General features: G+C 36.9%; 1 protein-coding gene across 1 annotated transcript in view; it reads left to right on the top strand.

Annotated features, from left to right (window-relative positions):
• SH3GL2 (SH3 domain containing GRB2 like 2, endophilin A1) overlaps positions 1-23,364 on the top strand; it is a 193,518-nt gene that overhangs the window by 166,378 nt on the left and 3,776 nt on the right. The window contains exons 2-7 of the mRNA XM_039319422.1: positions 1,895-1,963; positions 6,800-6,872; positions 8,335-8,478; positions 14,527-14,660; positions 15,847-16,005; positions 18,407-18,510. Of these exons, the coding sequence (XP_039175356.1) occupies positions 1,895-1,963; positions 6,800-6,872; positions 8,335-8,478; positions 14,527-14,660; positions 15,847-16,005; positions 18,407-18,510 (683 nt within the window). The remainder of the gene's footprint in view (positions 1-1,894; positions 1,964-6,799; positions 6,873-8,334; positions 8,479-14,526; positions 14,661-15,846; positions 16,006-18,406; positions 18,511-23,364) is intronic.

The following is a 23,364-nucleotide window of genomic DNA, read 5'->3' as shown; positions in this document are numbered from 1 at the left end:
TTCCCACCTGCACTTTATATATACTATTAAAACTCTGATTCTTGTAACCTTTACATGGGTGAAAGAGTGCTCCATGGGTCACTTTTTCCCCCCCAAACAACATACCTCAAATAGACTAACTTACAAAATCTGGGACCATATGATTGCCATGGAATTGGAATTTGGGAAGTTTTATAAAACATTTTATGACATAAACATCATCATAATGCAATTTAAGACATAGTACCAAATGTCAGAAAGCATTTCCTATGCTCATGTGTGACTCTATGTTGTGCCATACATACAGTTCAACAAGGGCTATTTTCAAGACAGATATATCTCTTAATGTATCTCAGCTTTTCCAGTGAAGGCAGTATTTTTCAAGTTTTGCCATGGTTGAAGGCATTGGGGAATCTGGTAAAGAAATATCTTTGAAATACTGACCCAATGGGGCAATGATTTTCTAGCAGAATATATGTCCCTGTGCCACAGATGTTCATAACAAACCACAATGTCATCAAAATGACAAGCCTCCTGTCATTCAGCAAATAAAATGATTATGTAATTATATCATGACCACTGATGCAGAAAGAAGTTGTTTATGTTTTGGGGAGGAGGATGCACATTGTCATTTGTGTATTCCTTCACTCAAAATTCACAGTATAGATGTTCCAGTGCTTTGAAGGCCATAAACACAATTGGAAGATGGTGAGCTTGGCCATTCATATGTTCCTAGGCACATTTATAACATACACACTATCACCACTGTTATCAATTAGAACATCCTACAAATAAATCATTGCAGACTAAAGAAAAAATAGAATTGTAGGTATAAGCTAATGTGTCACTATGTGCAGTCATGCAGTAAAGAGCACATATGGTAAGAGAAGGAGTTAGCAGTAAGAGAAGGAGTCAGTCTTCATTGCACTCTAACTGAATAGCAACAACATCCCTTCTGGATCTGCATTGACTTGAGTGTTTGTTACTGAGTTCTTTGCACCTAGTCTTATGCCTATAGTAGAATAATCTCCTTGGGACCAAAGATATACAATATGTTCTTTGCACCTAGTCTTATGCCTATAGTAGAATAATCTCCTTGGGACCAAAGATATACAATATGTATGTACGTATGTACGTGTGTATATTTGTTCGTGTGTGTGTGTGTGTGTGTGTGTGTGTGTGTGTGTGTATTATTTTTATTTATTAGCATATATTTTACATATTAGTTATTAAGTGCTTATAGCAGTGTAAAATCATTTAGCTTCTGTATTTTCTGTTTAGGCTAATTGTATTCTTTTTATTTTACTTACAACTATTAAAAATGAAATCACCCCAGCTGTCAAGCCTGTCCTTTGGAAGAAACAGGTTTATTGAAACCTTCTTAGTCCTCTTCATTTTTGGAATGCAAAGTCCCCCCCCCCCTTGAGATCTGATACCATTTAGCAGACTTGCTTAATTTCACTTTCTAAACAATAGCACCATCTAGGCAACCATGACCAAGATTTGATTTTGCATAATATCTAACAGGTCACACCCTTGTTAAAAAGAAGTCCCAGTGCAATCTCATCAATATGATAAAATTTCAGAAATGTTTTTTTTTCTTCTTATTCATTACTATGATTCAGAACAACCTTTTCCAATTTTGTGACACCAAGATGTGTTGCATTATAATTTCCCAATATTCCTTCCTCTCTGGGAATGATAAGACTGCTTGGAAAGCAGCTCTGAAAATACCCCAAATAGGCAGGATATATATGCAAGTATTACAACTATTTTATTTGTCTACATTGCTTTGCACAGAAAAGTTTTATAAACATATTGTACATGGTGATAAATGAGGAGGAAGGAGCATGGTGTATTTATAATAAATGTGGAGTAAAAACTATATTTTTTTCTTTTTTGCCTTTTACTGCAGAAAGTGAGTGAAAAAGTTGGTGGAGCAGAAGGAACTAAGCTAGATGAGGACTTCAAAGAAATGGAAAGGGTGAGTCTGGAAGTTAATTCTCTTGTAATCATCTATTGCAGCATTCCCCTGAATGGATTTTTATACATTTTGTTATGTTTTCCTAGGTTGCTTATCTATAGCTAGACAACATAATTAGCATAATTGGCACTATTTAGATCAGATTGGTTCTACCATCTAGAGTGCAGTTTTATCAACTTCTTATTGTGTTGGAGCTTTATCCGTCAATTCCCACACTGTTGCATTTTAGAAATTATAGTCCTGCTATATCAGATAAGAGAAGGTTGACATAAAAGTTCAAGAGATGATTGGGAAAGGAACATGCAGACTTGCCAGCAGTTGCCCATACCTCTTGTCTACATGACAACTACGTTAAATAAAATGGTAGGTTGTCGAGTGGTTCTTGTACTGACAGGAGGAAATTATTGGGTATGTCATGTTAATCAAGAGCTGTGCCAAACTTTAGTGTGGGAGAGGCAAAGCAATGATTCAAGGAATACTTCCTCCAAGAAAGGAATTGCAAGGCCAGGTGCATAGCAAATTGTAAGATGGAGTCCTTTTACCATCCTCCTTGAAAAATATACCTTATTCTAATAAAAGGTTTGATTGTTCTTAGTGATCTTCAGCAGGACGTCTGCTCTCCTACCTGGCAATGAAGACTTGAGAAACAACAGTCCAAGAATGTTCAACAAACAATAGGCTGGTTAGATAGTGGGGGCGGGACGGGGGAGAAACCAGGATATCTGCATTTTGAATGGTTGTGTTCAAGAATGACAGTCAGCAGGCACAGTGTTCAGATTTGAAATACTGACAATATAATCAGCATAATTGGTACTATTATAGAGGGGTTTTTTTTCACTAGGAGCAAAGCTCTCGGATGATCACAAGTATGAGCCTTCTCCCAGCTGCCTTTTGCACTTTTAATAAATACTTATGAAATGGAAACATGCATTTAAATCACAATTACTTGAACACAGTTTTATAGCATTATGTTCTAAAGCTCTATGGAAGTTATGTTTCGAACTTGCTGTTGATATCTTTTTAATTTCCTTTGGGGCTGGATATTTTATAGCTGTGGTTGGAATCTCTTAAACTAAAATGCTTCTTCCATTTTAAACAGATGATTATAGGATACATCTCCATATTGCCTTTTGTTCTTATTCAGTCTTCATACAATCAACAGCACTGAGAAGTATAACCTTGAATACTTCTAACCTTGATACATGTTCACAGCCTCCTTATGCAAGGAGGCTGTTTGGGTGATTCTTGGCTTAACCTAACTTACAGAATGGCTGCAAGAATTTAGTGCACGGGTGTCAAACTTGATTGCGTCACGTGACATATTGTGATCTATTGGGACATTTTTTGCCTTTGCGGAACCGGGGTAGGCGTGGCCTATGCATGATGCATCTGGCCTGCGGGCCGCCAGTTTGACACCCCTGATTTAGTAGATGTGATAATTTATGTCTCTTTGAATAAGGTGGGAATATGTGAGTGTGTGTGCACATACACACACATACTCTTAATAAATAAATTAATCAGTGTGTTTCATACAGAGACATACAATAAATCAATTAAGGAGGCACTATCCCATTTCATTAAAGATCATTTTTGCTTGAATCTAGCCAAAAAGCTACAGCAGAATCCGCACGTTGAAGCCGCTCTTATCGAGCTTTTCCTGCTTCTGATTTTATTGTCAAAGCCTTTTCATTTTATGCGGGTGCTCGGAGACCTCAATTAGGCCAGTCCTGTCGATGCTAAGCATTGTAATGACATGTAATAAACTTTAATTATTCTCCAGGCTCCCAAAGAGCTTCTTGTCATCTGGCAACAGGCAGGTGGGTGAACAAATAAAAGGTGGGCGTGCAGTGGAAATTAATAATGTGAGAGACTATCTGTGTGTGTGCAGCAGTGCAGCTGCACTTGAAAAGAAGTGGCTAGAGATGTCATTAACGGGGGATAGCTAAGCAAGAACATTAAGGCTCTTTTCAGATCTCTGTCCAAACCGTCAGCAGCTCACCCACACCCCTCCCAACATAGTTCTGGATGCCTGGGGAAATCAGTCTGAAATATTAAAGGAGTGCATGCATTTTTAATAGATGACTGGGCTTCAAAAGGTAGAAAATGAGCAAGATTTCAAGATGCTGGTGGTTAAAAGGTGGTACTGTCAGCCTGCAGCATGGCTACTGGAAAGAAAAGGAAAGAAAAGGGAAAAAAAGAGAATGAATGAAAGAAAAAGAGAGAGAAAGAAAAAGAGAGAAGGAAAGAAAGAGAAAGAAAGAAAGAAAGAAAGAAAAAGAAAGAAAGGTTGTACTCCTGTTGAATGGAGAAGCTTTAGCCTGTTCTGTGTTGCAAAATCTAATAGGAGCCTTAGCAGATGGGGGGGGGGGGAGCAGAGATTCCTCATTTTCTTTGCTAGCAACACAGAATAATAATGTCCCAAATGCCCTATTACCACGAAAGGAAGGTAACTCTTAATTTAAACCAAGCCCCCACAAAAATAAAGAAGGCAGAATATATATTTATACACACACACATACACACATGCAGAGGGAGAATAAAAGAGAGAGAAAAATCAAAATCCTGTGTGACGCCTACCTCCCAATTTGGTCAGCCTGACATTGCCAACTCCAGCTGAAAAATAATCCTGAAAATTGGGGAAGAGTGATAGATTTTTTTTAAATCCCATCCTTATTTTTAAAAAAACAACTCAAGGCAGTAAACATATCTAATACTACTTTCAGTTTTTCCCACAATAACAGTTCTGTGAGGTTGGTTGGGCTGAGAGGACTGACCCAAAGTTATCCAGCTGGTTTTCATGCCAAAGGGACAACTAGAACTCCCAGTCTCCTGGTTTCTGGCCTGGTGCCTTAACCACTTGACCAAACAGGTTCACCCTCTACTTTTCAACTTCAAACGTTTCAGCTTCAGTTGAAGTTGGCAATGCCAAGGTGATACAATGGGGGAGGTGGGCATTGTATAGGATTTTTATCTCCGTGTGTGTCTGTAGGTGTGTCTGTAGGTGTGTATGAAGATTTTATTTTGATTATTGTGGTTAAATTATTTTTGACATTCTGAGTTGCTTAAACATTGAATCGGGAACACAAATAAGCAAGCAAATTGTGCCTCCTACTCAAAAGAGGGCCAGGAATTAAAAAATAATAATCAACTGAAACTATCAAAAATAATTGCCCCCTTCTAAAATCAATTAGTCTTCCATCTGCATCCAATCAGTCTTTCTCAGCTATACACATACAGTCCGCGGCCCTTCCTTTCATGGAAAAAGCAGAAAAGAAGCACCTGTGGAGGAAGAGGGATGAAGGACTTAGAACAAGAGCAGTGATAAAGAAGGGAAAGAAGAGGAAGGCGGGAAACCAAATAGGGAAGGAAGGAAGGAAGATAGATTTTTTAAAATAAAGATTTTATTGATTTTCTCTTACATACGTATATTAATTTTTCAACCAACCTGCTGTCTGGGTTTAAAAACGCTAATACATATTCAGTTCCTAATCCTTCATTCTTTCCTCTAGCCATCGATAAAATAAGTCCCAAGTTTGATAATATTCTGTTTCTTCTTTGTCTTTCAATCTCATGGTTAATCTGTCCATCTCTGCGCATTCCAGTATTTTTTATTATTTCTTCCTCTGGTGGTAATCCTTCATTTTTCCAATATTGCACAAATATTATTCTTGCTGCTGTTGTGATGTGTAGAATCAAATATAGGCTTTGTTTGTTACTCTTTTCTGGCATTATACCTAATAAGAAAAGTTCAAGTTTAAAATCGACATGTTCTCCCAATATCTTTTCTAACCAAGTATGTATCTTTTTCCAATAAGCCTAAGGAAGATTTTTGATACTCCTTGTCAGCTTTACTCAAAAAAAAAAAAAAAACAAAAAAAAAAACGTGGGGGCAGAACCTGGCAGGAAGTTGGAAGTCATTCTCACTGTTTTTTTGTCCACCTGTTTCTGTATTTGGATAAAGATAAGATAAGATAACCTTTATTGTCATTTTTATACTGTGGGCACAATGGCACACATCAAAAATGAGATTTAGTTGCCCGCTCTCAAAGTGAAACACATACATGACACATACCTAAACATACTGTGAACAACATATGTATAGACCCACATCTCTACATATGCGTAGCAAATAAATATTAAATATTATCCATCTTGAATATATAACGGAAGGAGGAAGCTTGAGAGTTCGCAAGGTTAATGCTGTATGGAATGAAACTCTGGCTGAATCTGGATGTTCTGCTTCGGATACCACGAAGAATCTCTGAAACAATGACACAACAGGGCACAAAGGGTCACCTGCTCCATAGTATAGAGCAGTGATGGCAAACCTTTTAGAGACTAAGTGCCCAAAAGCTAGCCCCGACCCCGCTCCACCCCCTGCCCCGCCCCCACCCCGCCTGCCCGCAGGGCCACTCACCACCTCCAGGGCCCGCTGCAGATCGCCCAGGAAGCCCAGCAGCGCCATGGCGGCCACGCTCTCTGCCCAGGCCCCGCAGCATCAACTGTGCATGATGGGGTGTGAGGGCAAAGTCTTGTCTATGCTGCCTGGCTGCCATGTCCTTGGCTGCGCTGCTCTGTGTGGGCCAGGCTCGAGGACGACTCTCCTTCAGAGGGGCTGCTGAAGAGGAGGTGGTCACAGGGGGAGGCAAGGGGCGAGCAATGGCACATGTGCCCACGGAGAGGACTCCAAGTGCCGCCTCTGGTATGCGTGCCATAGGTTTGCCACCACTGGTATAGAGCTGTGGAAGAAGAAATAACATTGCAACAAGGGCACTGAATTTATTTTTCCATTCTTATTTGGGGATTCTTCCCTTCCCTTTTGTTTTGTAATTGCAGAAAGTGGATGTCACCAGTAGGGCTATAATGGAAATAATGGCGAAGACAATTGAATATCTTCAACCCAATCCAGGTATTTTTACTTCAGTTTGAATCAGAGAATATTTGAATTTATAGGGCATTTCAGAGAGGTTACAAAGACTGTATTACAAAGATCTTGGCTCATTTCTCACAGACAAACATACACACACATACACAAACACAAAGATATATGCAGAATGTAGTATAGAGATCTTGCATAGGTTTGGCCTGGTCTCCTACGTGAGTTTTCTAAATTCTATTTTGCCATTTTCTTCTGTTTTCATATCATAACAAAATACTTTACAAAGGAAAGGAACGATAGCTCTTTCTTGAAGGAAGATAACTGTCACTGCATTTAAAATATTTTCTGTTAAGAATGAGATTGCATAACTTTAAGTGCACAGTTTAACTCTTGTCTTTTTCACATTTGTCGAAATTGCAGTATTCAGGATACTTTTCAAGTTTAAGCCATGACAATCATGTTGGATGCACAGGAAGTTGTCCTACTCTGTGTTTTACTTTTGTTTTGCCCCAAAGTCTTTCCCACTGCTAAATTATAGTGCTATTCCCCCTCCATCCTTGAATCCACAGAAAATAATGTTTAGTGGGAAATTTGCTCTCTTCATGGCTAATTCCAATTCCATTTCTGTTGCCTCTGTTCCCAGTCACTACCATCAATTTCTATGTGTTAAATAAATTTTATATACCTTGAGGTTACCCTAGGATAATGTGGGAAAAGGAAAAAAAATACTACTTTAACCGGTAGAACTAAGGACAACTTCAGCTTGTCATGGTCTAGGGATGTAGGGAAGGCAGCACCATAGCAACATGATGAGAGAGAAAAAATCCTGTTGCCAGAGTATGTTTAGATCAGCGGTTCTCAACCTATGGGTCGCGACCCCATTTGGGGTCAATCGCCCATTTTCTGGGGGTCGCCAAAGGCGGCGATCCGCCATTTTTTGCGGCGCCGTGCACGCGCGCCGCGCATGGGGGCGGTGCCGTGCACGCGTGCCGCGCATGGGGGCTCCCCGCGCATGCGCATCGCATAAGGGGCGGTGCCGTGCACGTGCGCCGCGCATGGGGGGCGTCGCGCATGTGCGTTGCGCATGGGGGCACGCCCCCATGTGCGCGCCGCCGCGCATGAGCAGAACGTTTGTGTGACGGGGGCGCCATCACACAAACGTTGAGAAGCACTGGTTTAGATTGTCATTACCTGCAACAGGTACATGACCTCAGTAATATGGATGTACTAAGTAATGTTTAAGGTCAGCTTGGACAAAATAGCAAAGAAATGTTTCTCAGTGAGTTCCCGAATGAAAAACTCATGCAGGCAAAATTAGCCGAGAAAAAATTGGGTTAGGAAACTACTTTGTGAAGTAATAAAACTTTGGAGTCTTCCAGTTTTTGTGAGATCTTTCTTTTATGTGAGCTTTTTATGTCATTTACAGGCACGATTCAGTTTCCCATCTGCCCAGTTTATTGTCTCTACTGATTAGTTTCCTCTCTGCTTGTAGCCTCCAGAGCCAAACTCAGCATGCTCAACACCATGTCTAAAATTAGAGGCCAAGAAAAAGGACCTGGGTATCCTCAAGCGGAGGCCCTGCTTGCAGATGCAATGCAAAAATTTGGGAAAGAACTCGGAGATGAGTGCAATTTTGGTAATGTTGGCTTTATCGTGTTTCATCTTTTAAAAACTTTTATTGGATTATGCCAATATCAGGTCTCAGATATAGGAAGCTAACTGGGATATTCATTTCCCTGCTTTGGTATGCTAGAAGTTTCTCTTGTTTGCAGTCCAGTGCATTGGGATTAAAGCATGTCGCTAAACACCCAATACAAAGATAGTGATTCTATTTGCTTTTCGTATTTGTCCCATAACTTTTGGGGAATTTTTTAATTAAGTCTTCGCAAGAGACATGTGCAGAATTTATCAACTAGAAATGGATCATTCCTGAAAACTCAGGAATATTCCACTTGCTTTCAGACCGTGCTAAATCTCTTCCTGCCATGTGCTACCTTGGGGACAATTCATCAGTTTTAAAAGTAAATTCTCTAAACCAGAAGCTGTTTGTAGTATTCTAGGTGAAACAGACCAATCCCAGAACATTTAGTTCACTGATCAGAATTTTTTTTCTATATATAAAAATATTTTTATTTATAAAGGTAATAAAGGGATAAGGTCAAAAAGAATAAGACAACGGGAAACATACAAAAAGGTTAGACCAGGGGAAAGGGGTAACACAAAAGTGGGATTAATCCCACAAAATAACATCGCTTCAGCAAGTCTACCAGTCCGGATTTACATATTAAATCTTAATAATTACTCTATTATTAAACAACTTTCCATATAATCATGTAAATAACAAATTAGTCAATAAATCTCATTCATTTCACTATTTAACAATGCTTAGTATTAATTATAATCACTTTAAAATAATAATATATTACATATTAATTATAGTTTACCATATTATTTAAGATCACAAATATACAAAGAGGAAGAAGAAGAAATAAGAACAATTTCATACAAATAATCATGGAATATAAATACAAATTATCAATTATCTCTTTAGATTTCATAACCTTTTTTCATTCTAGCATGTTTCTAACCAATAATAAATTTTTCCCCATCTTTTAAAGTAAATTGTGTCTTCTTTCTCTTTCATTTCTAAAGTAAATCTATCAATTTCTGCACATTTGAGTATTTTTGTTATTATAGCCTGGTCAGATGATAAATTTTCATTTTACCAAAATTGGGCAAATATTATTCTTGCGGCTGTCAGCACATGCAATATTAAATACTCATTCTTTTTTCCATAATTCAAACCTAATATTCCTAACAAACAGAATCCTGGTTTAAATTCTATCTGTATTTTAATCATTTCTTCTAGCCACATATGGATCTTAAACCAAAACTTTTTAGCATTAGGAAATATCCACCAGAGATGGTAATAAGTGTCTAGTTGTTGTTTACATTTCCAACACATATTTGATACATTTTTAAACATTTTCTCTAATCTAACTGGTGTCATGTGCCATCTATAAAACATTTTATATAAATTTTCCTTATATGCAGCTGCTTTAGTAAATTTAATATTTCAGTCCCATAGTTTTTGCCAATCTTCTAAATCTATAGAATAACCAAAATTCTTTGCCCACACTATCATTGTTTCTTTCACTTGTTCTTCTTCCATCTTCCAGTTTAGCAGGAATTTATAAAGTTTCTTAATCAGATTTTCATCTGTTTTCAAAAGTATTTTATCTAGTGGTGTCTGTTCTTTGTAAAATCCCATTACTTTTACATCTTTTTCATATCTTGTTTGAATTCGCAAGTATGACCACCATGTTAAATCAATGCAAGTTTGTTGAAGTTCTTGCCTATCTTTAGTTTTCCTTCTTTATCTAAAATGTCTTTATAGGCCACAAGTTTGTCATAGTTAATTAAATTTGGATACGCAAATGCTTCCATTGTGGAAAGCCACTCAGGTATTTTCATATAAATTTTCTTTTTAACTATCTCCCACTCTGAAAGTAATACATTCCTTATGGCATGGGTTTGGAAGTATTTATGTACTTTGTTTTTCTCGTACCAAAGGAAAGCATGCCAACCCAGTTGCAAATCATGTCCCTCTAAATAAAGAAGTCATTTATTTCTCAGTGTGATCCATTCTTTAAGCCACAACAAAATAGTGGCTTGGTAATAAAGTCTCCAGTCTGGGAGCCCAAAGCCCCCTCTGTCTTTTGATTCTTGTAGCAGTTTAATTTTGATGCTTGCTTTTTTCCCTTGCCATATAAATCTCATTATTGTTGCATTTAAGTCATCAAAAAAATTCTGGCTTAGTTTAACAGGAACCGTCTGAAATAAAAATAACAATTTAGATAGGATATTCATCTTAATAGTCGCTATCCTTCCTAGTAATGATAATTGAAAAATTTTCCACTTCTCCAAATCCATTTTTATTTGATTCAATAATCTTCCATAGTTATCTTCTTTTATTGTTATACATTTTGATGTTAAATAAATACCTAAGTATTTAACTTTTTTAACTATCTGGAGATTTGTTTTTTCCACAAATTGAGCTTTCTGTTTTTTTGTTAAATTTCTTGTAAGTATTTTTGTCTTTTCCCTATTTATTTTCAACCCAGCCACTTCTCCAAATTCCTCTATTTTCTGCAATAATTTAGTGGCTGTTTCCAAAGGCTCCTCCAAGATAAAAGCCAAATCATCTGTAAAAGCTTGTAATTTATATTTCTGATCTTTTATCTCCAGTCCTTTGATCCCCCTATCTTGTCTAATATTCCTGGCCAACACTTCCAGTGTAAGAATAAATAACAAGGGAGACCGTGGACATCCCTGTCTTCTACCCTTCCTAATCTCAAAATTATCTGTATAGTCTCCATTTATAAGTATCTTTGCTGATTGTTCATTGTAGATTGCTTGAAATGCATTTATAAAATTTTCACTGAAATCCATCACTTGCAATTGATGAAACATAAATTGCCAGTTAAGATTATCAAAAGCTTTTTGTGCATCCAAAAATATCAATGCCATTTGTTTCCCCGGATGTTTTTCATAGTATTCTAACACATTTAAAATAATTCTTAAGTTATTCTTTATCTGTCTTTTAGGCAAAAAGCCATTTTGATCTGAATGAATAAATTCATTCAAAATTTCTTCATTCTTTCCGCTATTATTGCTGTAAATATTTTGTAGTCCACATTTAATAGTGATATTGGCTTATAGTTTTTTATTTATGTGAGATCAGTATCATCTTTGGGAATCAGAGAAATGTTAGCTTCTGTCCAGGATTTTGGTATTTTCATTCCCAAAAAAGTTTCATTACAAAGATCTTTCAGTATCGGACTTATTATATCTTGTAAAGCTACATAAAATTCTGCTGGTAAACCATCAGGTCCCGGAGTTTTATCTTTTTTTTGTCTTTTTATAGCCTCAGTAATTTCCATCATTGTTATTTTCTCGTTCAACATATGTTGCATGTTCTCTGGTATCTTTGGAAGGTTTGCTTTTCTTAGGTATTCCTGTATTGCCTCCTTGGAAACCATCTCCACCTTATAAAGTGTCTCATAGTAAGTTTTAGCAATTTTTTTCAATGCGTCATTGTGACAATATATTTCGCCTTTTGAGTCTTGCAAATTACTTATCAATTTTTTTTCTCTTTCTTTTTTCAGTCTATATGCAAGCCATCTTCCTGGTTTATTGGCATTTTCAAAGAAATTCTGTTTTGAATATTTTATCTGTTGTGCCCTTGTTTCCATCTCCAATAAATGTAGTTTGTGTTTTATTAATTCCATTTGTGTCTTAAGCTTCTTCTTTTGTGGATCATTTTGTAACTCAAGTTCTAAATTCCTAAATTGTCCTTTCAATTTAAGTTGTGTCTGTCTCTTTTCTTTATTCTTTTTTGCAAGGTAAGTTATAGCCAAGCCTCTAAAATATGCTTTCGCAGTGTCCCAAAGATTTTGAATCAAAGTTTCTTCTTTTTTATTTATTTGAAAAAAAAATTCCATTTCTTTCATTGCCAATTGTAAAAATTCTTTTTCTTTTAATATTGATTTATTCAATGACCATCTTAATTTTTTCCTAGTTCCTTTCAAAGTCATTTTAATTGGATTATGATCAGCCCAAATATTGGGTTCAATTTCCACCTCTCATATCATAGTCTTTAAAGCATATGAGGTCCATATCATGTCAATTCTTGACCAGGATTTATGCCTATTTGAGTAAAATGTATATTGTCCTTTCTCTGGATTCATTTCTCTCCATATGTCTTGTATACACAATTCATCTTTCATCTTTAAAAAAGACTTAGGTAGGGTATTTCCCCCTTTTTTCCCTTGTTTATAGCTTTTATAATCCCGTATTGCATCAACTATTACATTAAAGTCACCAAGTATGCAAAGATTTTGATAATTTAACTCCACTAATTTATCATATAATTGCTGAAAGAACTGATCTTGTTTCTCATTGGGAGCATATATTGCGACTATCAAAATTTGTTTTTTCATCCCATGTAATTTCCACCATTAGTATTCTCCCTTCTTCGTCAAGATAAATTTGTTTTGGGTTCATCTTTTCTTTTATATAAAATGCTATTTCTCTTTTCTTTTGCTGTGCTAAAGAAAAATAAAGTTTACCTATCTTTGGTTGTTCTAAAATTTTTGAATGCTGTCTTTTGATATGTGTCTCCTGAAGACAGATTATGTCCATTTTCAATTTTTGTAGTCTATTAAATATTTTACTCCTTTTTGATGGGGAGTTAAGACCATTTATGTTTATTGAAAAAATTCCAATCTCTTCCATAGTTTCAATTATATCTAGATCTCAATCTTCTAGGAGAAGTGATCTGTTTCTGATCTTTCGGTCTTACATCTTTATCTGTTTGCGTCTTTTTTGATTCTCCCTCCTCCAATTGTTTTGGTGCTCCTGCGCCCATCGTCTCTTCTGTTTTCTTGGATTCGGCATTGCCTTTTTCTAAAAAGGCTCTGTGGTTGTTAAAAAATTCCTCAGCTTGAGATGGAGTATCTATTCTATATCTTTTTGAATCCCAGAAGATTAATAATCCCTCTGGGACCAGCCATCTAAACTTCACTCCCCTATTAAAGAGTTTCCTCATTAAAAATTGGTATTCTCTTCGGGCTTCTCTTATCCTTCTTGGAATCTGTTTAAGAACTACAAGTTCTTTATCTTTATATTTCAGTAGTTGATCTCTTGTTCCTCTCAAGATCTCATCCCGTATAAATCTTTTAAGAAATCTTACATGAACCTCCCTGGGAATTCTATTTTTTCTCGCATAGCTCGAATTCATTCTAAAAACCTGATCTATTTCTCTTTTCATTAAATCTTTTTCCATTCCAAGCAATTCCGCTAATAATTCACTCATCACCTCCAACAAGTCCTCATCTTTCCCTTCTACAATATTTTGAAATCTTAGAAAGTGTGAAGCATTATCCATCTCCATCATGGCCAAACTGTCCTCTAATCCAGCATTCGCTTGCGCCAATCTCTGATTTTCCTCTTGTAACGCTTCAATTTTCTGATCAACCACCACCGCCTTATCTTCTATTTTTTGCATTCTATTTTGAGTGTCTAGCATCGCCTGTTGAAAATTTTCCATTTTTTGATCCATTTTAAGAAGATCGATTTTCAAGTCTTTTTCCAAATCTTTTTTCAAATCAGCAATATTTTTAGATTGAGCAGAAATTGCCTGGAGGATTGCTTGAGTGTCAGTCAATTGAGGGTCTTGTTGTAGAAAAGTGGTAATTGATTTCCGAATAGCTGGACTCACCGAAGTAGAAGCGGTGGCTGAGGAACCCTTCCTCACCCCTTTGGCTAAATTTGAAGAACTCATCTTCTAATTATTGTATTTATTTGTAATCCACCAAAAAGCCCGATCCCAGAACATTTAGTTCACTGATCAGAATTTTTGTACTTCCTAATTCACTGCTGAATAGTTTGGAGCAAATGTAAGCTCTGAATATGAGGAGGGACATTATTCTATTTATTAAATCTTGGAGGGCTATATCCACTGGTCTGATGATGTCACTGAGGACGGGGAACAAACTTGGCAGGGATTTTTTTGTTTGTTTTTTTGGAGGTGGGGATTGTAGGCATTTAAAAAGAAGAAGGGATTAAAAAAACACCTTGGATCAATTTAAAATAAAAGCATTTTGTTTTTTTCCTTTTTTAGGCCCAGCTTTAGGTGATGTTGGAGAAGCGATGAGGGACTTGTCTGAGGTGAAAGATGCTTTGGATATTAATGTGAAGCAGAATTTCATTGATCCATTGCAAAATCTCCATGACAAAGATCTGCGGGAAATACAGGTATTGCCACAAATAGAATTTTGTTATGTAATTAGCTGGACATTACAGCAGGGACAGATTATTGTGATAGCGGAGATTGTACAGTTTCTGAACTGGCAGGCCCCAAAACCCAGACCCTCAGCCTTGCCAGAGCTCAGTTGAAACCTGTTGTTCTCCATCCAGGCCCTCATAGCCTCACGGCACTGGGGAAAGGCATCAACAGCATTGCTTAATTTGCCAGGAACAGAAAAGTATAATTGGATATCGTCAGCATAGTGATGACATCTCACCCTAAAATGACAGATGAGCTCATCCAGCAGCTCCATGTAGATGTTAAAGAGGAGTGGAAAGAGCACAAAATGTATAACTTTCTGTTCAAAATGATTTCTTAATTCATCACTTCTATTCCATTAAAAAATGAAATCACAATGCATGCCTAGTGCTAAAGCTGAAAATTGGAACAATGGAAATTGTCATTAATATATATTTATTGCAGTGTTTATTTTTAAAAAAACTTTAAAGAGTAGGGGCTTGTACTTTCCATTAAAAAAATCTTTAAAATAAAAATATTAGCATGGGATACCTCTGAATATGTGAATATGTCAACGTATATTAATAATATATATTATTACTGAATAGTAAGTTGTTGGTGAAATCATGAACACCTTTGCTCTTGTATTTCAGTAAACAAATAAGTTTCTGACCTTGGATATTAAGGATTTAGCTTTTTATTCGTTTGAACAGCATTTTCACTTAACACTTTCCTCCTGTCTTATCAGCTAGGCTTTATCTAAGCTACTCAACAAATTGTTTGTTTTTTACCTTAAAGTATTACTTTCTACCATGTCCACTTTTTCTCAATTATAAACGCTTGGCAATTCTCACTCATCCACAAATTGTTTTGAAAAGATACATTTATTCTTGATTGGAAATAAATAGCACCTTTCTTAATTATCATTACTAGCAAGCTTAGTTAAATTTGGTTTCATAAAAGCGTCAAACCTGGTGTAACGGTTAAACCACTGGGAGACTGTGAATTCTAGTCCTGCCTTAGGCACAAAGACAGCTGGGTTAACCTGGATTAGTCACTCTTTCTTGGGCCTTGGGAAGAAGGCAGTGGTCAACGACTTTTGAAAAGCTGTGATTGATTTGAAGGGGTTAAAAAAGAGGGTTCGTAAAGCTGTTGATCTTTTCCACCCTTTTTCAGCACCATCTTAAAAAATTGGAGGGCAGACGCCTGGACTTTGATTACAAGAAGAAAAGGCAAGGCAAGATCCCCGATGAAGAACTCCGTCAAGCTCTGGAGAAGTTTGATGAGTCAAAAGAGATTGCTGAATCAAGCATGTTTAATCTGCTAGAGATGGATGTGAGCAAAACTCCCCCTATCCCACCCCTCCTTTTTTGTATTTTGGTTACAATTTTTTTTAATAGAAATTCAAAACTCTATTAAAGAACAGAGATTGAGAAACTGTATTACGTAATAGATGAAATGTGGTTTTCCTGCTAGGAAAGTGGGTTTGTGTTTTGGAATTCCAAGGGCGAGATTTGCAAACATGCTTTTGAGGTGAAATTGGCACTGTCGGTACAGTATTTTACTTGCTATCCATTTTCATGTGAATGGCATTTTGGAGGAAGACTTAGGAATAATCCTAGACACTGTTGGGACTGAACCAGAACCCCACGGATCACAGCACAAATTCTAACTCCCCTATGAATTATTTGAATAGTCTTGATATTCCACAGTTACTTGGTTTCAGTTCTAAAAATACTTACAATAAAAATAATGGTGACGTGCCTCAAAAATTCCTCAGGATGGACAAATTATTGTTATACCCCTTCAGCTTCATGTGTGCGAATAAGTCAAGGTTTAAATAAATTGAATTTATACAATATCTGAACAGGCTGGAAGAAAATTCAATTAATTATAAAGCAGGATCACAGTTATTTCTTGTTCTCCACTGAAACTGAATATATAGAATTCAGTCAAGCTAACAAATTCCAGTCTGGTCAGGTTAAATCCATGCCAATGTAGAGTTTCACATGTTTTTTGGAGAAAGAATGACATGTCCCCCATAAGACACTTCCAATTTTGTCTCAGCTGAAACCCAGAACAATGAAAATATTCTGGGCATTGATTCAGCCAGACTATAATTCTACAGTTTACTTGTGTGGAAAATAAACCCTTTTTACAGATAGTCCTCGACTTACAAGCACAATTGGGACCAGAATTTCCATTGCTGAGCAAGCTGGCTGTTAAGTGAGTTGCGCCCGATTTTATGACCTTTTTTGCCACCACGGTTGTTAAGTGAATCACGTAGTTAAACAAATTTGGCTTCCCTCCTCTACATGTCGGGAGCTGGTTGGGAAGGTCACAGACGATGATCATGTGACCCTGGGATGCTGTAACCATTGTAAACACATGTGGGTTGCCAAGCGCCAGAATTTTGATCATGTGACCATGGGGATGCTGCTACAGTCATAAGTGTGAGGACTGTTGTAAGTAATTTTTTTCAATGTCATTGTAACTTTGAATGATCACTAAAGGAATGGCTGTAAGTTGAGAACTACCCATACTCTGAAATGGAAACATGGTTTCCCTCTAACACAGGGGTAGGCAACCTCGGCTCTTTTATGACTCATGGACTTCAACTCCCAGCTATGCTGACTCAGGAATTCTGGGAGTTGAAGTCCATGAGTCATAAAAGAGCCGAGGTTGCCTACTCCTGCTCTAATGGCTCTACTTGTGTTCACCACCATTGTTCCAAGTATCATACTTGCAGCATTACTCTGAAGAATTAGTATTGCTTTAACGATAATGGTATTATAACATTCTGAGATGCAGCCTCAGTTAAGGACATGTTCAGGAGTAATCTAAAGCAGGACTATCCAGTTTTGACAACTTTTAAGACCTGTGGACTTTAACTTCCTGAGTTCATGCTGGCTGAGGAATTCTGGGAGTTGAAGTCCTCAAATCTTAAAAAATGCCAGGGTTGGACACCCCAGACCTAAAGACTTCTTCAGTCTTGATTTGGAGAAATATTCTAGGGGGGAGGGATTCCCACATGCCAAGTAGATCATGCATCTGAATTGGTAAGAGGAACTGAATAGGTCATCCATTAGGAAAGTTTTCTTTGTTAATATTTAGTGATTTCGATTAAGTGTAATGAATTGTTTTTATTTGCATGTGAACAGCAATAAGTGTTAGTCTTGCACAGTCCAGCTTCTTTTTTAAAAAAAAAAAAAAAAAATCTAGACTTGTCACATTATATGCATGCATATCCAGTTTCTTTTCTAGATAAGGCATAATTAATCTGCATTAAGTGCTTTTGTATACGCAGACTGGCTTATGAACATAAGTAGCTTGTTAGTTAAAGCGAAGTCCATCTATATCTTACTTTAGAAGCTGTTTAACTTTTAGGTGGCCCTCCAGAAAATGCCCAGTAGGAAGCATCTGAACATTGGCTATCCTTTTTGATAGTCTTAGTGAAAAGGGTTTTCCTCCAGTTCTAGTATTCAGTTCAAATTTTAGTTTTCCCTATTCACTGCTTTTTCAGATACTGTAACTGAATTTGCTACACAACAGTGGTGTAATAAGTCTCTCTCTCTCTCTCTCCTTCCCTCCCCCTCCCTCTTGAGGGTGTATAGACTGGACAACCATTTGACTGAGATAGTAAACTGGGATATATTGCCTTGAGCAGAGGGTTGGACTAGAAGACCTCTGAAGTCCCTTCCAGCTCTGTGATTTTTATGTTCTATGTTCTTTGCAGGTTGAACAAGTGAGCCAGCTTTGTGCGCTAGTACAAGCCCAGGTGGAGTACCACAGGCAAGCCACAGAGATCCTGCAACAAGTTAGTCTCAAGCTGGAAGAAAGGTAGCAAAAATTTAACAGAATTATTTGGGCACGTGTTTTTGAACTCGGGCCTGAAAACCCGAGATGAAATTACACCGAGATATGGCTGTGTTGTCTTTTTGACAGAGAAGCAATGTTTCGTGGGTTATAGGGCAAAAAATACATGGATACATTTAATTCTGTTTTAGGGCTGGAACACGCTACACGTTGCAGCAACTATTCCAGCAAAAATACCTTCCCTCAGTGCTCCGTTGTTTGAACTCACAATTTGCTGCCTCTTACATATGCATTTTCTAGAGTGCTTGCTTTTAGAAATAGGTAAAATTATTCCATCCATGGGACTATGGACACATCCGCTATCCTTGCGCTAGACTTCCCTACCCTGCCCAAAATGTGTTTGGACCTATATTTTATGCAGGAGTCCCATACTGGGAGGCCTATTTTTGTCTTGGACTAGTATTTACTATAGAGACTTCTTTCATTATTATTTTATGAAAATGAGAGAGTAGGCTGCCATCAATTCTTTATTTCCTGTCAAGAAGTAGAATTTATTTTTTTTAGCTATATTGTCTGGCAGGTCTTAAGAGATAATAAAATACTTTATTTTTTATAGTAATTTTATTATTATAAAATGAGCCCTGAAGGTGCAGTGGTTAGAAAGCAGTATTGCAGGTAAACTCTGTCCATGGCCTGGAGTTCACTCCTGATGAGACTCAAGTTTGATTCAGCCTTCATTCCGAGGTTGGTAAAATGAGGACCCAGATTGTTGGTGGCAATATGCTGACATTGTAAACAGACCAGACAGTGCTGTAAAGTCTAGGTACTATTGCTACCGCTATTAAAGATTACCATTTACAACAATAAAAACAACACAAACTAGGGAGAAAAAAGAAAAAAATATAAAGGGCAGAAAAAAAGAAGAAACAAAGAGAAGAAAGAAAAATAAGAATATAATAAAGGAAAAAAAGGGAAATATATAAAGAAGTAACTTCTCCTTTCATCAAACAAGTATATAAGCAATTTTAGTAACTTACAAACTACACAAAACCTTGTCATTTTAGTCCTGATGTCAGCAAAAGTCCATGAAGAGTTACCAGAAATATTAACAAAATATGTATTTTAATCTTGATCAGATAGACCAACTTTATATTCTTCCCTTTTACTTCTAACAATCTTGATCTTGATTGTTAGAATCAATCTCTTCAAATAATATAATAATATCTTAGAACTTGGTTTCTTTTCATTTTTTCCTGTGCCTTTCTCACACAATTCTCACAACATTTTTTTTAAAAGAATATGGGTAGTCCTCAACTTACAATAGTTCATTTAGTGACGGTTTGAAGTTACAACAGCACTGAAAAAAGTAACTTGTGACCATTTTTCACACTTATAACCATTACAGCATCCCCGTGATCACATGATTTACATTCAGATGCTTGACAACTGACTCACATTTGTGATGGTTGCAGCATCCTCGGCTCATGTGATCTCCTTTAGTGACCTTCTGACAGGCAAACTCAATGAGGAAGCCAGATTCACTTAACGGTGCTACTAACTTAAGAACTGCAGTGATTCATTTAACGTGTGGCGAAAAAAGTCGTAAAATGGCGCAAAACTCGCTTAACCAATTTCTCACTTAGCAACATAAATTTTGAGTGTGTGCTCGTAAGTTGAGGACTATCTGTATTTTCTATCTAGAAACAATATCTCAGAACTAATAATGTCTCAGAGAACCTTAGGGACTCCACGTTTTTTCTCAGGCTGATGAAACATTCCCAACACATGACTGCCAACACTTTTCGTTTTTTTCTTGCTCACTGATTTTGCCCATTCTTTCTGGATTTATTCTGCTGCTCCTTTTCTTGCAGTTGGACTCAAGTGAGATAAATGCAGTTAGGCCTTCAAAGCTTCATTTTCCAAGTTCTTAAAGGAAAGGAAATGATTCATTCCAATATGAAGCAAATAAGTTTCACCTGTCTTTTTTCACTGTCTAGCGAGTTTGCTTGCTTGGTTATTTTTTTGGATGGATTTTAAATCCTTCTTCCATTCCATACAGTCATGATGTTATATTTCCCCTTAATCCTGATTATAATTATTTGTATTGAGATCTGTCCTTTTTATGAGTTATTTTCTGATAATTTCTTGAGGGATTTTGTTAACCGTTTTAGACTATTTTGAAGGATCTTGTCTGGCATGGTGAAGGGGTTCAGGAATATATATAGGCAGGTTAAGGGGTTTTTCAGGGCACGTACAAGAATATATAGACATTGTCTTGAAATAATTATAAAAAAAGAACTTTGTAACTTTATTTTGCAGGGTTTTACATGGATGGAACCGTAGCCTTTGCAATTTAAAAACTTATGTTCCTATCCTAAGCCTACCTAGACTTTAATTATCATTTATCACAGTTTAAAGACATGTACAACTCTATTGTTTAGTTAATTTATCACAGATAATATAACTTGATAATTTAACTTGATAATAGTTAAATTATCAAGGGAGCTTCAACAGTATATATTTGCCTATGTGCTTCCAATCAGCCATAGACTGTCTATATCAGAAAAAGCTGCTCTTGACATTAACCACAATGGACAAATCCACTCTATTGGATTCCATCAAAACACTTGTCAAGAAATTCAGTGAGTTAGGAATCTGTATAGCCTCTGCCCTAGTGAAAATGGGAAACGTTATTTCTAACTGCAGAGCATGAGAGCTCTGCAAAAAGTCAGGGTTCTGTTTAGAGAAAACAGGTTTGTAACAATCAGACCTTCAATAGAGAGTAAATCCTATAGCTATAAAATTTCAAATACAAGGCATCTTGAAACATCTCCTGCATGCAAGGCCTTGGAATCAGGGCCAAAAACTGATGTTAGGGATAGATTCTTAGAGGCTCCTAAGGAAAGTGATTAGGACACTTGTTTCTGGATCAGAGTTAAAAAAAAAACCCAGGAAAAATCCGCTTGCCAAAGACCATTAAAATAGGGTTAGGGATAGGAATAGAGTTAGGGTTAGATTAGGTCTCCTTGGAATCAGGGCTGAAAACTGATGTTATGGATAGATTCTTATAGGTTCTCAAAGATAAAGTGACAGCTTTTTGTTAGGATTTCTTTCTGGACCAGAATAACATATATGGGAAAATCCCATTGACAATGAAAATGAAACTAGGCTTAGGGTTGTGGTTATGGTTAAGATTAGGTCTTTTTGGAGACAGGCCCAATAACTGATATTAGGGATCGATTCTTCAAGGTTCACTACGGAAAGAGAACCTGACAGCTTTTCATTTGGACTTCTCTGTGGACTACAATAAAATACATGGGAAAATCCCATTGCCAATGAAAATGAAACTAGAGTTAAGGATGTCACTTTCTTTAGAGAACTTCTAAGAATCTGTCCCTAGCATCACTTTTTGGCCCTGACTCCAAAGAGAGCTAACCCTAACCGTAATGCTGTCCTTAACCCTAACCCTAGTTTTAATTTTCATTGTCAATGGAATTTCCCCATGTATTTTACCGGGAAATCATAAACATTTCCTGTATAGAATCCCATTTCCAAATTTAACTGGTGTTAATGTTAGGGATAGGGTTAGCTTTAGTTGTCCTTGGAGTCAGGGATGAAAACTGATTCTTAGAGATTCTGTAGGGAAAGTGATGGTGACATCTCTTTGTTCCAACTTTTTTGTGGACACAATGAAAAACATGGGAAAATCCCATTGCCAGTGAATATAAAACTAGGGTTAGTGTTAGGTTTATGTTTAGTGTTTGGGTTAGGATTAGGTCTTCCCTGGAGGAAGGCCAGAAAATTGATGTTACAGATAGATTCTTTGGGATTCTCTAAGGAAATCAACAGTACTTTTTTTTTCAGACCTGTTTTTTCAATCATAGTACAATAAATGGAAAATCCCATTGTCAAAGAATATTAGACCTGAAGGAATTGCAGTCAGGAAATTGCTGTGCTATCTTAAAATTTAATTATCTATGGTACTTTAAGAGTAAGGTAGCCGAAGTGTAGCCAGCTGAACAGTACAAATATGAAAGTCTTACCCTTATATCTCAGATCCAGAATTTTTGGGTAGTCGGGAGATAAATATATTTGTAGGGCTAAGAAGTAAATAAAGTGAATAAAGTCCAATCTGATTCTATATAGCAGTGGTTCTCAACCTATGGGTCGGGACCCCATTTGGGGTCGAACGACCATTTCACGGGGGTCGCCAAACAAGGCTGTCCGCCATTTCCCCCCCCCCTTTTCTTTGGCCATGCCCCTGGCACCCGGTGATGTATAAGTGGTTGGGGGTCACCACAACATGGGGAACTGTATTATGGGGTCGCGGCATTAGAAAGGTTAAGAACCACTGCTATATAGGAAAAGTTTATGACCCTGCCTCTTGTTTACCAGCACTCAATGGCCTCAACAAACAACTGCAATCAGCTTCAGTCCCAGCTTCCAAGGCATAGTATAATACCTCATTAATGTATTTCATTCATTCTTCTTAGTTAAGGAGAACCTGTAAGATATCTTCCATATGCACTGAAATAAATTTAATATATAAGACTGGCATTCGTATCAAATTCAAAGCGTATATTGACCTGGTGAATAGATAGTTCAAAATAGAAGACTAAACTAACTTGTCCTCTGTCAAAATGTCCAGGAGAATCTTTTGAATAAGAATCAAATACTGATTTGACATATTTGTACAATTTATGCATTCTATTTTTGTGGCAGACCATTATGATATTCAGTTTTAGGGCCAAAAGAATGACAATGGCTTTGTTCAATAATCAGGCATGTAGTAGGAGGTATACTTAATGCCATGTTTGTAGACTTGCTGGTTATGAAAATGCAAAAAAACCCCACCACTTTTCCTTGATTAGTCTTAGT

The sequence above is a fragment of the Crotalus tigris genome, unplaced genomic scaffold (genome assembly GCF_016545835.1).
Source record: "Crotalus tigris isolate CLP2741 ecotype Arizona unplaced genomic scaffold, ASM1654583v1 scf7180000023589.2044511, whole genome shotgun sequence".
Classification (NCBI taxonomy): Eukaryota; Metazoa; Chordata; class Lepidosauria; order Squamata; family Viperidae; genus Crotalus; species Crotalus tigris.
This window is presented reverse-complemented; position numbering and strand designations above follow the sequence as displayed.